This window comes from Ursus maritimus, unplaced genomic scaffold (genome assembly GCF_017311325.1).
Source record: "Ursus maritimus isolate PB19 unplaced genomic scaffold, ASM1731132v1 scaffold_6, whole genome shotgun sequence".
Taxonomy (NCBI): Eukaryota; Metazoa; Chordata; class Mammalia; order Carnivora; family Ursidae; genus Ursus; species Ursus maritimus.
In genome coordinates, this window is record NW_024426774.1 from 11,228,864 (window position 1) to 11,243,120 (window position 14,257).

The following is a 14,257-nucleotide window of genomic DNA, read 5'->3' on the forward strand; positions in this document are numbered from 1 at the left end:
TCTAAGTGTCTTCAAATTTATGGATCATCAAATATTTGTTAAATGTACAGAAAGTTTTCAAAACTTCAATTTATTGTGTAAAACACAAAAATAATGAGAAGGGACAACTCGCAAAGGCTTCTAAGAAAAAGGAAAATCAGTTATGGGTAAAAAGCACAGGAACTGGCATTAAATACCTTGATTACTGGTTCTTCTCCCTGAACTTCAGGTTTTCCATCATTAAAATTGAAGCCATTTCTTCTTTATAGAATCTTCATAAAGATTAAATGAGGCTAGATGGATTAGCATGCAGTAAGTTCTAACCCTCTATGCACATTATCCTCTTACCATCATCATTACTACCTCCGGCTCGTCCTCAAGGAACTTCACCGGTTGTGATAATTTCCAATATTTAAGTTTCAGTAACAGTTCTTCCCCTGAGCTTACAATTTCTCTCAAAATACTCCAAAGCATCCCCCCTACTCACCCCAAAACTTCATTTCATTCATTCATTCAGCCCCCAAGTGTATGGCATTCAAGTATCTAAGCACTTTGACGTGAATGTCATTTCACCCTAATACCAACCCCGTGATGTGCACGAGACTATGGTTCCTGATTCAGAGATGCCAATCTGCCCTCCACGCAGCCTCGGCTATGGTCTGGTAGCAAGGAAGCGAGGCAAACCCCTTGCCTCTCACCTAGCGCCCTGACCACGGCATCAGGCCCTTTCTCCCTATGCTCCTGACAGGTATCCATCAATGTTCTACATCCAAACTCACATCTGGAATCGCTGTTTTTGTGTGTGTAGGGCATATTCAAAGCTCTCTCTCTTTTCCCAACTAAGTTCAATGACAGGATCCAAGGGTATGAAAGCTTTTGGCTTCTAAGAAGCTTTTGAAGGACTTTACAGGTAGCTTCAAAATCTCCCATATTCAGTATTCAAAGTGATACCGCAAAACATCACAGGCTACAAAAACTAACAACATAAAAAGGCATCAAAAATTTAAAACAGAAAGTGTGGAGAATTAAATTATTCTAATTTTTCCCCAAAATTTGGCAATGCAGTTCTTCAGGGGGTGAATAAAATATAATTTCTTTAAAGAATATGGTCAAGTCCCTCTAAAAACAAAATATGCCTAAACATTCATGACTACGGAATGCTCGATGACTTAATCTACTGCTTACTAGCAGAAGTAATAAATCCATTCCGGTTTAATAGTCTCTATTTCTTGGTAATATTGGTTGTGAAATTTTAAACAGGTGGTGTGTTTCCCCTCTAGGGTTGTTATTTGCTTGAGATAATTTTCTACTTAGTATTTTCAATTAGTGGCTTAAAAAACCACATTTTAGAAAGAGTCTACCATAAAGTTTTGAATTTCATCCCCTGCTGGGTTTGCTTCTCTAGCATATAAAACTAAAGGACATGTTTCCATTTTTAACTGATTTTATCTTCTGAAACTTTTAAAAAAGAATGCTAGAAAAGATCACACTTCGAGATGCGTTTACAATAATGATAAAGGTAAGATATAAGTGAAAACAAAATCAGGGTACGTAACAATGTGTATACTCACATTTGCATAAAAAACTGTTACATACATATGCATATCCATAACTATTTCTGGAAGGAACCAAAAGGGAAACACTGACTTTTTGCCAGATATCATTTTCATCATTTGAGTTCTGTGGCCACATGTGTGTTATTTCTTAAATATAAAAACAAGTCAATCAGGACAAACACGAGGAGAGAAAACTCTCTCCGGCTGACAGTCTGTCAATCATTATCCTATGTCACTAAAAAGAAAAGTTGAGGCAATGTGGGCTGCTCCAAAAATAAGCTAGGAAAGCTCCAGGAGCCTGGGCTGGCTGGCTGGCTCCGGGTGGGGCTTCCCATCAGGATACACAGGCCTTTTGTCAGAAATAACCCCACAAACTCTATCAGTACTTTTTTTTTTTAATGTTTTTTTTTATTATATTATGTTAGTCACCATACAGTACATCCCTGGTTTCTAATGTAAAGTTCGATGATTCATTAGTTGCGTATAACACCCAGTGCACCATGCAATACGTGCCCTCCTTACTACCCATCACCAGCCTATCCTATTCCCCCACCCCCCACCCCTCTGAAGCCCTTGGTTTGTTTCTCAGAGTCCATAGTCTCTCATGCTTCATTCTCCCTTCTGATTACCCCCCCCTTCTTTATCCCTTTCTTCCCCTACCGATCTTCCTAGTTCTTATGTTCCATAGATGAGAGAAACCATATGATAATTGTCTTTCTCTGCTTGACTTACTTCACTTAGCATTATCTATCAGTACTTTTATTCAAACCTAGTAATCTACCTAAGTTATCCTCCCGCAGCTCAGAACTACAGGGGGTGGGAGGAGAGAATGGGAGGGCTGAAAATAGAAACAAGGTGAAGTGACAATTGAGTGAAAGCTAGTTCCGCTGAGTGCTATTATGTGTAGGCAACAAATCGAAACCACTTTTATTACAATTTCTACGATGATTCATCGGGAGTTTATTATATTTAATTCTAAACTCAGCAATGCTGTTTTATGCAAAGGAAGATGCTGGAAAGACTCGAATACTGAGCTGTTGGGTGGTCAGTGGACAACTCCTATGTGCTTACAACATCCAGCTATGGTGCCCATGCCCGAGTCTGGCAAATCTAAGCGAGGCGGAGCTCACAAAACCCAAGTCTGAGGGCTGTCCTGACCCACGGCAGCTGCAACGATTCCTGAAGTTACTCCCATGCCAATCGACAGCCACTGGGGAGCTACAGCGGGCGAGGCCCTGGGGATTCAGAGAGAGATGGGGTCCGTGTCCTCAAATAATCACCACCTGGAGAGGGGACAGCTGTGCTTCGGTTACAACACCACAAAGAACCGCTCACAGGGAGTCCATGCGAGAGCAATGGGACACGGAAGAGGCCCGTGTCTGCTTGGGAGGCAGAGACCGCTCCACATGGGGCCCTCTGGAGCTCAGACTTAGATGTTGGCAGTGGGAAGAAGACGGAGGCACTTCAAGCAGGGAAATCACATCTGCACAGGCACAAAGGTGTGAAAAGGGATGTTAACTTCAGAGAGAGATAAATTCTGAAGAGCTAAAACATAAACTTCAAAAGAGCTAGTGTCAGGATCATGGTTGGTAGGGAAAGGAAGAGCCAGTCAGTTCACTGAGGGTTTCCCTATCACAGGAAGGAGTTTTCAATTTACCCAGTAGCCACAGTGGCACAACCTGCCGGGAATGACTCATTAGCCTGGATGCCAGAAACTGCTCAGGTCCAAGCAAAAAGCAGGGAGAGCTTGGAAGCAGAAGCTCTAAGTGATAGGATGTCACTTCCCACCAGAGCAACCTGGAGTGAGTCACTGGATTTCTCGGAGTCTTATCTTCTGCACAACGGGGTTGCTCAAGGGATCAAGGGGCAGAATAAACGTGTGAGGCATTTCAAGAGAGCCAATACCTTTTCAGGGTTGGTCTGATCTTTCTACTGTCCACTGACAACTCCCATATGCAAGTCCCTAAGCCAACCCTTGCTGTTACCCACCCCCCAGTCCCCAACACACACACACACACACACACACACACACACACACACACACACACACTCCTTTTGACACTTCTTATCCAGACAGAGGAAACCTTACTGGTCACAATGAAGTCTGGTCACAGATTGCATTTCTGTCCTTTTCATCTGGAGGCAGGCAACTCTTCAACGCTTTGAGTTTTATATGGTAAAATTTCAAAATCATCTCAACCACGAGAAAATACCACAGTACATGTGATGGGCACAATGATGCTTCAGTACCTCTGTTACTGCTGCTCCCTCTGTGTGGAACGCTCTTCCCCCTCCTATCTTCACGGTGCTGCACTCATCCCTTTGTCTTTCCCCAAAAGTCACTTCTGCAACTTGAGGTCCTTCCTGAGTCTGTTTAAAGTGTACTCTACACACACATACTTCTTACTCTTCTTCTTTGCTTTTTGTTTTCGTAGCTCTTATCACCATTTAACAGAGTATATATTTTATTTACTTATTTTGGTTATGCCATCCTTTCCTCAATGGAACGTAAGTCTAGAAAGGGCAAGGGTTTTTATGTACTTTGTTCACTCGTGTTTCCCCAGGATCTAGAATATCACCTGGCATCAAGTAATCACCTGATAAATACTTGAGCAAATACACGCACACGCACACACACACACACACACACACACAATTCAATCATTTCACATGTGCTACAGAATTACTCATTAATTTTTAATAATCTACCCAGTGAACATTTATTTACTCCCTTTTATTATCCAGATCCTGCTCTAAGCATTGGGAAAACCAATAAATACAACACAGACACTGGCCTCAAATAGCTCATTATCTAGTGAGATGAGAAGTATTTAAATTCCGAACAAGAGAGTGTTGTTTTTTTTTATAATAATATTTTTATTATATTATGTTATTCACCATACAGTACATCCCTGGTTTTTGATGTAAAGTTCGATGATTCATTAGTTGCGTATAACACCCAGTGCACCATGCAATACCTTACTACCCATCACCAGCCTATCCCATTCCCCCACCCCCCTCCCCTCTGAAGCGAGAGAGTGTTTAAGAGCTATGAGTGAGGTAAGTACAGGGCAGTACAAATGCCCTTGGAAGAGCACCAGATACAGCCTGGGAGCACTGGGAAAAGTGGCAGGCGACAGGAAGCCTGCCCAGGTGAGGTAACACCTGAACCAAGGAGCTAAGCAAAGAAATTCTAGAAGCAAACATTTCAGGCAAAAGTGCAGGTTTAAAGACAAGGAAAGAGAATACAGGGGACATTTGAGAAATTTAAGTGGCCTGGTATGGCAGGAACAAAGGAAGATGAAGCTGGAGAAACAGGCAGAGGCCAGACCATGGGGGGCGTGCAGACCTTGCCAAGACAACAGGAAATCACAGAGGGATTTAGGGCAGAAGGCTGGATGACCAGGTCTCCACCTCAGAAAGGCCATCCTGACAGATGTTTCGGAAAAGATACAAAACTAACAAAAATGAAGACAGGCTGGTGTTTACCAGGCTGTTCAGTGTCTAGGTGAAGGAACCATGGAGACTGAATTAACTTGAAGACATGGGACAGAGAGGAGAAAACAACTGGAGAGGTACTCACACATCTATTAACTTCCTATTAACATCTATCTGGAAGAATTTCAGAACCTCTTTGTATCTTGATGTTTAAAAAAACAAAAAATCACGGGTACTTTCTAACTCTTCAGCTCACCTTTCAGACTACCAACCAACCCAATGCTTTCCACCGAGTTGCCAGGAAGTCCCTGGAAAATGAGCTGGCTCCTGAGCCGGTGCTGTCTTAACCCTATTGGAGTGCACACCTGTTTCTGTCTGGAGCAGCTGAGAAGTTAGAAATCATATTTTGAGGCATCACCACTGGGTCACATGGACTTTACTGGCTTTACCTAGGATCTAATGCTGCTTCTGGAAGCAATGACCCTGAACAGCAGCGGCCTTCTGCTACTGGGCCCAAAAGGAGAATGGGAGCAGGTGTTAGGAACCATGCCATGGGGGTGGGGGGGTGAGTGGTCTAACAACCACGAATCAGAGGCCAGGGCTAGGGCAAGACAGGAGAGCTCCAAGGGACATCTTTAAAGGAAAAGATAGTTTGATAAGAAAATGGTGACAGGAACAAGACCAAGAGTTGAAGGGCCGTGATAGTAGGGTGACACAAGATGGAAGGAAGAAACAGAAATTGAAACTGGGGTTAAAGCTAAAAAGGGACAGGAATCAAGTCTTACTATTCTTACTGAATGCCAAGCTCTAGGTTCTTCACATGAGGCACTCAATATACAAAATACAGGACCTGGAAATAAAATGCTCACACTTCTACTAAGTGCAAAGAACCGCTGGGAACACAGAAGAAGCCAAGATGGAAGCACCTGTACTTCTAAACCTTAGCTTTCAATGTTCTACTTTGTCTCTCCCATGGTTGAGTTGTGGAAATTTTAAATGGGGTTCCTTATGGAGTGACTGCAGCACCCGAAGAAGGAAAAGGATTTTCAGATATAAAGTTGGGATGGAATGTAATGGTGTTCTCCTAACTTACCTCTCTCACAAACAGTACGTGATTTGGGACTTTTAACTTTTGGTACAAAATAATTTACTACCGGGGAAAACAGGAAAAATATATGCTGTACTAGAATTTTCCTTTAAGAGGACTACTTTACTTAAGGTTGTGAAGAAATGAAGCTGAAGATGGGGCCACAATGTGGCTCTGCAGCAAGCTCTTTGGCCCTGAAAGGATGGATGTGGGGTCTGGGCCGCATGGGTCTACAGTTCTTTTGGGCAGCCACTCCCATCCCCAAGTACGCAACTGTCTTCTATGCATTTATAGTAAGTGGTGGGTTCAGGCAGCCACATCCGTCTTTTCATCTTAACGCTTGGTCAGAGTCCATGGCACACACGAGGTGCCCAGCCAACTGGCCTTTCAATCCTCTGTATTCATGGCAAGTGGAGCACAGTGCTAGGCCCACAATGTGATCTTAACAGAGACCACAGATGTGGGAACAAAAGAGGTGGATCCCATTCCCACGGTGTCTACTTAGAAATCTCAGTCAAGCACATTCTGAGGACATGACTGACTTGTGTTTATAACAAGGCACAATGCTTTTGAGTGAAGTAAAGCTTCAATGTGTTTCAACATATTTGGAGTTTTCGAGTAAGCGGTTACTTGGGTACATACACAGCACTCATGAAAGATAGGGTATTCAGAAGCAGACTCCAGCAAACATGCCCTGAACATTCTTTGCCAGCCATCTGACTGAATGTAAGAAAGCCATTAAGTACGCTGTTCCAGAAGGAAACCTGCCACATTTCCACCTATATAATCACTTATTTCCCTCAACTTACAGCACAGTAGGTCAATTTCTTATTTCATATAAAAACATACCTGAGATAAAAAAACAGAACAAAGGAAAATTACTAGAGCATGGAATAAAGTAACTGCACAAAGCGGCAGCAGCTATCAAAAACAAAAAAATAAATTCAGAATCCCCAAAATAATTAACATCTTTTATTAACTGGAATAAAGGAAGAAAACATTCCTTTCTTGGCCAAATGTCAGCATGATCAAACTATGCCAGAGGACAATCCACGTCTACCAGTAAGCCCCTGGGAGATTAACCTGTGTTGTAGAGGGTTCCCCCAGCCCCCACCACCCTTACTCTTTTTAAAGAAAAAGTGATGAATGAAAGCCACAGATTTTTGCCACAAATGGAATGTTTTCATGTACTTAGCTATATTTTGGACGGCTGAGATAGCTAGAACTTTCATTCACACTTAGATTGTAAAATTACTTTTTTACAGTGTACTCTGAAGTCCCGGGAGAAAGAATCCTGCCTCAATACAATCTGAACCTTTTATCTGTACCCATAGTGGATGTGAAAGTCTGATCTATTTGCTTATCAACACTTAAAGTGACAATTCTCTTAAAATTCTCCAGAAAAAAAAAAAAAGATAATTTCCCAAGGCTGATAATTAAAACTGGTATATACAGGTAAACTCGGATTTCCTAGTGGCATCTGTCACACTTCTGTGTCCACAAAAGATGGCACATGTAACTTGAGGCCACGCTTAGGCATTTTGCTTGGAAATCAGCAATAAAGTTATATCAAAGCTGTCTGGAGCTTGGTGGCAAGTGGGCATAGCATGTTTCAACATTTCATCTGTCCAGCTACTACTCTTGTATTTCTGGTTTTAAAAGAAATCAAAGTACAGCAGTGCTCAAGAACCGCACTGCCTATTGTCCTAAATTGGAGCCATCTTCCTTTTGGCCAGTGAATTAAAAAGCCAATTCTCCATTTCTCCTCTCCTCCTACTTTAACCTGTCCTAAGAACTTTGCAAAATAATATAAAAGACAGCAAAGTTGTGGGAATAATCAGCATTCACAATAAACACTGGAAACTACCTCTTAGTGATGCCTGGAAAAGCAACCACGTCCACCACAGGAAAGGCAAGGGTTGTTAGGCACCGGGAATGCATTCTGGATACAAAGCAGGTCGGTCCCTCCAAAGAGGTAAACACGTGTTTTAACTGTTTTAGAGAAGCTTTACCTCTGCTTGTTAATCAAGTGGAAACCATGAGGACTCACCCTGTAAAGAGGATGGCACTTGTCCCTGAAACATGGAGCCAAGCGGGCGTAGATCTGGAGGCTGTAATAATATGCGGCCAGCTGCAGCGATAAAGCAGAGTGGGCCTGCTTTTCAAAGCACTTGTTAGCATCTAACACCTAGAAAGGAACATGACAGAATGAACTCGGGAGAGGAAATTAACGAAATCATCATAAACTATTACATTTCTGGTCATCACTGTAGAATTTTAGTTCAAAGTTTCTACCACATCATCTCAAGCTCAACTTTAAAAGGGCTACGTTAAAACTCAGAAGACACTGTAAAGGCAGATCCTACGCGTGTAAAAGATTTTGAAATTAACACTTCAGCCGAAATTGTAGCATCTGCTCTCTGAATACTGGCACCACAGTCCTTCCAGCACATAAGAGCAATCAGAAGGAACCGAAACCCATAATGAACAATTAATGGGTGAAAAATCTCCAGTGTAGGTTTTTTGTTTATTCACGAAGTCCTCTCTTGGTGAGGGGAAACTTACCTGCGGTAAGGCAAGGAGATAAGCAAGGGCCAAGGTCATGTCATTTGGTAAAGCATCACTTGCCAGCTGCAAGAGAACTGGAGGCAGGGAAAAAAATGCATCATTTTACTTGAGGATCTATATGACTTCACAGTTACTCAGCGCCATGTTTTTAGGCCGTATGAAATCAACAGATAATTAGCTTCAGAGGACTCTAATACCCTTTACAAATGTCTCTTAACACCACCCAAATACAGATCACAGGAAACTATGTTATTAAATAGTAACCTTGCCTTAACTCAGACAAACTGTGCTGTTTGTTATGTTTTTAAACAGGGGAAAATTCTGTTAGTGCAGGTACAAAGTCTAAGTGCAAATAGATCAGAGAGCTAATCTTTTGGTTTTAAAGATCCAGGCCATGCTATAAAATTATGTACATCACTGAGAGCTTAATATGGAAAATAAGCATATGAGCACTAAAGATCAAAGCAACAAAACAGCTGTGAGTGCAAATTTAGGATAAATCTTTTGATTACTACAATAAGGATGGTTTTGTTGCTTCCAAGAACATCCCTCTTCATCACACTCCACAAAAAAACCCTTGCCTTGATTATATAATATCTTAAAATATCCCAACTATTAACAACTTTTCCACAAAATTTTTTACATAAGCAATGACCTATCAATGTCATGGCTCTAATACAAGACAGCACACTGCCAGCAAAGTCTGTGTTTATATACAGTTTGCATTAATATGGAACTATTTCATTCATTTAGGGTCTTAGTGACAGATACCAGGTAGTCGTATGTAATCACGGTGTAAATCCTTTATTTTTAAAGAACACAGACTCTCATGATCTGCACTAATGAAGGAGAACAGTATGTGAATAATCCAAAGTAAATGATATTTGACTTTGGAAATACACCATATAATTTTTTTTCCCAGAAGATTTACTTTCCTAATTGTGTTTTACTTGAACTAAAATTTAAGTCATTTATATAATCTGGGCTTAGCTGGCAGTCTGGGCAATGAGATGGTGGTTGGGTAAGGAACTACCTACGACTGTCAAAATCTGACTTAGAATTCAAAATCTCCCGTGGATACTCATGGGGGAAAAAACTGCGCTTTCTCCACTGTGCCTTACACAGAAAATACTGGTTCTTTAAATACTCATATCCTCTGGTTTCTCTAAACCTTATGAACCAAGTTGGACCACGGTCAGCCTCAGGACTTCCAAGGAATGGTACTATTTCAGAGAGGTTTTCTAATTTCAAGGCCCATCTGCAAATTCATTCCTTCATTCTGTATCTGTGAGAACCTTCTCTGAACCAGACATTGCACTAATAAGAATCAGAGTCTCTGTCCTTTGGGACAAAGACACTAGAACAAGAAAAAGTCTCCAAATAAATAAAAACTACAATGCAAAGGGCTCAAATCAAATTTTGTACAAATGAGAGCAAAGAAGTGAATGTGTTCTAGAACACAATCAAAACTGAAGGACGAGGGGTTAGCTACATATTCTGGACACCAGAACACAAACCAAGAAGAAACTTGTAAGCTTAATCTGCAGAACACTCTGGACGATAGAAGACTTACTTAGTGTGTAGAAATTGCATACTGTACAAACACACACATACACAAAACCCCAGGGCTGACACTTGACTTCTATCTGCCTTATACATTCTTCCATTTGGATACCTGCCTAACAGTCCTTCAGGACCCGTATTTTGGAGGGAAAAAAAAATCCAACAGTTTCACATATTAATAATTCTTCCCTGTTAATTTTCTTCTTACATGGTTTCTTATAAAGTGAACTGCAACTGCAATCTCACCTAGGTTTGTTGTCGTTGTTGTTCCCGGCCCCATTTTGTTTTCAGATACTTCCCTTCTTCACGCAAGGAAGCCAATTTTCAAATAAGCGTATGTGAACCCACTCATCAATATTAGCCCTGTCTCCTCAAAGTTCAGGAGCCTTCACTGCAGGCGTGTGGCTCTGCTCTAGCACCGAAGGACCATACCTCTCAGAGCTGTGGCTGGGGCCGATCTGAGCCCTGCTGGAACATCAGTCCCGTTACTGATTCTCTTCCAGTCAGATCTGGGTTTTTTTAAATCATACAATTGACTTAATCTTTCACCCCGTTTAAGGTGCATTTGTCTGTATCCCAAAACCAAAGCACCCTCAAGAGATGAAAACACTCCAGAGGATGGTCCAATGACTGATACACACCCTGAAGGAAATTCCAAAACAAAAACAACCCACAACAAACTAAAACAAGGAAAAAGAACAGTAACTGATAATTGAAATAAATGCATAGTCCCCAGGAAATATCTTTCAAGGGGAGGATCTTCATTTGAAAACCTAAATTCCAGTAGGTTTATTTTTAAAACAGTTATATTATTTCATAGAAACAACTGACAAGATGATCGCTAGCACTTCTTGAACATATATAATTAAATACAAAACTTAATACAGCAAGAAAGAGAAAATAGCTAATTTTCATAAGCTCAAAGTGTGACAAGAATCACCGTCAGACAGAAGTCTAAAGAATCATCATTGTTACTTTTACCAAGCGACAAATGTTTGCTTTAAGTGAATAATATCCACATAGATTTTATTTCATACATACAAAAGTGTTTATCTTTTTTTTTTCTGTATTTTATGATGCTGTGACATTTTGGGGGTCTTGATAAACCTGGAAGACTGCCCTTCCAGAGCCGGACAATTCCTCAAGATAGAAAACAAGTTGCCTGTGAGCACACCTTTGATAGGTAAACCAACCAATTCAGAGCCAATACTATGAACCACCTTTTCTCACTGGCTTTTACATTCTTCCACCCTAATCACCCCAGGGTAGTGGACAATGAGAGTCAACTCTCTAGCTTGGAGTCTTACAAAATTAATTCAAACCATCTATTTTAGGCTTTCTCAAGTTTACCTACAGTCCCTCCCCTATTCATTCCTATGGAAAGCACAATAAAGGTTTTGCCTCTACCCCTGACTCCGGACTGACCCAAATGCCTCTTCCCCTGCAGCTGTGTGGCCTGCCCTGCCTCCCGTTACTAGGGATGTATGAATATAAACTTCTTCCTTCCTGACAATCATTCCACTTCTTGCTGTCTTGCCCTACCTAAATAAAACCAAAATCCCAGGTACATTTTAGAACAACTAAAACAGCATTTATAAACTATAAAATGAGGCAGAATGATACAGTGAGAAGGAAACCATCTTCAGAAAGAGAAAGCTCTGGGATCAAAACTGAGACCCACCGTTTACTGCATGACTTTGTGTCCCAGAATTCAGAATGTTTTAAGACTTTCAGGAAGTTATACTGTAAGTATATCACATATTATATGATGCCTTCAGCCAGTCTGAGAACACTCAGTAATCAAAGACGTTAATATTTCTGCTATAAAACATTTGAATGCTCATACTAAACAAGATAAAGCAAAGACTTAAATAACCTCATGTCGGCTTAGTTCAGATTTTGATGCCAAACAAGTTACAAGAAGTTCTTTTGGTTTTCAAAGCATTTTGGATTTTAGATCAAAGCCTTAATTTTCCTCACATGTAAACTAGGATTAAATGAAGTAAAGTGCATATCATCTCTTTAGCATATAGAAAGCACCTAGAAAGTTCCTTCCCCCACTCTATAAACTACAGACTTGAGGAAACAAATCATTTTCTTCATTTCTTCATGTAGGACACTTTTTGATTTCCCCCCAAATGACAGATAATAGGTTCTTCCATTAGTGACTGCCATGGTGGTAACAGAGGTGCTTAGTTCCATTTTATATAAATCATAGTTATTAATAAATTAGCTACTGCGTTTAGGCGTGTAGACTAACTGCAGTAGGAAGACGACAGCAGACTTACACAGTCACACCCGATTAGCTGATGTACTTCTTTGACCACCCTCGTTATTACTCAGCTGCTTCTCACGGAGCCCTCAACACTTACTTGAACTAGTTATTCCTCACAACCTCTCTGTGGAAGAAGAGTCATTTTCCTCAATCAACAAAGGGGATTTAGAATCAGAGAAAGTCCTTTTCCATTGGTCCTGGGCCAACACATAAGTAAATCACACAGTCTTGGGAAAAAAATGCTCCCTTGAGAGCTCTCCGATCTAAGAAACTCAATAATCCTCTCCTTTCCACTTTCTCTCAGGGCTCACCAAAGTACGAGGCACTGCCACGTGGTCCCTCCGCGGCTTCAGGGTCCCATCCCCAGCAGCTCTCTCAAATGACCCTCCTCTGTGTCTGTGTCACCAGACCCTCTTCTCCTCAACTGCTGAACTTGGGAATTCTGTTAGATTATTTCATAACTCTCTGTCAGTCCCACTTCACACGTTCTTCCCAGGAGAACTCAGCCGATACTTCAGTGTACTTCCCCAACTTTTACCTCTAGAGTCCTCACCCATTTCACAAGACCTGCATTACCAACTGCTTGTTGGGACACTGACACTCAAATATTCCACCACATTACTAATTCTTTACCCAGTATAGTTCATATTTCTGACAATGGTGCACTATTCTTCCCACTAGCAAAACATAAAATCCCAGAGTCATCTTGGACTTCACCCTCTTCTCTGTTCCCAACCATCAGCCAACCAAGCAAGCTGACTCATTTCCAAAGACCCCCTTCCTACACTTGCTACTTTCACAGCCACACACTCGAGTTTAAAAGTTGGACTCAACAACCTTCCAACCATACTTGATGCCTTCCGTCTTCCTCCTTCCAATCCATTCTAAAACAGCACTTTCATACTACTTTTCTATTAATTTTAATCAAGCACGAGTGTAATGTATCGACAGCTTAAAACACACACACACACCCCTCTTCAATGGTTTCTCATTTCATAAAGAATGAAAATTAAATTCTGTATGGAACTTAAGGTCTCTGTAAATATGAGCCAATATTAATTTGTGGTTTTAACTGATATCATCCATATCCTATACACCAGCCAAATTAGTCTGACGCTCAAATGACGTATGTGCAAACTCTCCGCACTGTGCTCATGGCATTGCTTTACAGAACAACAATAATAATTATAAAACGAAAATACCTACCATTTTTAAAATATCTGCTCTGGCCAACCAGACAGCAGAAAAATGCTTTGCATGAATGAGCTCTTAAGTGTCACAAAAACCCCACAAAGGGTCAGACAGTATTACCTTGTTGCTTTTACACAGGCTTGGAAAGCTGACATAAATCACCGAAACTGGGAGAGGAGGCTAATCTGTCAAGATGATGTTATGAACTAAATATTTGTGCTCCCCCAAAATTTATTTGTTTGAAGCCCTGACCCCCAGTGTGGCTAATGTGGAGACAGGGCCTTTGGGAGGTAATTAGGGTTACACGAGGTCATGCCCCTGGGCACCAAAACCTTCTAGGAAGCACTGAGACTCAAGGGTTCTTACAAAGTTGAAATCAAACCCTAAATACAGGAAGTTTCCTAGTCTTTGAATATGCAAACCATTGAAGCAACATTTGACAAAATTATCAGGGAGAATGTGAAGTAGATGGATCCCTTGGAGTCTCACTGGGATTCACCAAATGTCACACTTGCCACAGATGGAGTCACAGTGATTTTACATTAACGTTAAGGTATGTGAAAAACAAACCAAAAAAAGCCTACTCTACATTTACTTATC

The 14,257-nt window shown here is 41.0% G+C and overlaps 1 protein-coding gene across 1 annotated transcript in view; it reads right to left on the reverse strand.

Annotated features, from left to right (window-relative positions):
• NBAS (NBAS subunit of NRZ tethering complex) overlaps positions 1–14,257 on the reverse strand; it is a 338,079-nt gene that overhangs the window by 108,220 nt on the left and 215,602 nt on the right. The window contains exons 39-40 of the mRNA XM_040622888.1: positions 8,626–8,702; positions 8,111–8,248 (exon numbers count right to left, since the gene is read on the reverse strand). Coding sequence (XP_040478822.1) covers positions 8,111–8,248; positions 8,626–8,702 — 215 coding nt within the window. The remainder of the gene's footprint in view (positions 1–8,110; positions 8,249–8,625; positions 8,703–14,257) is intronic.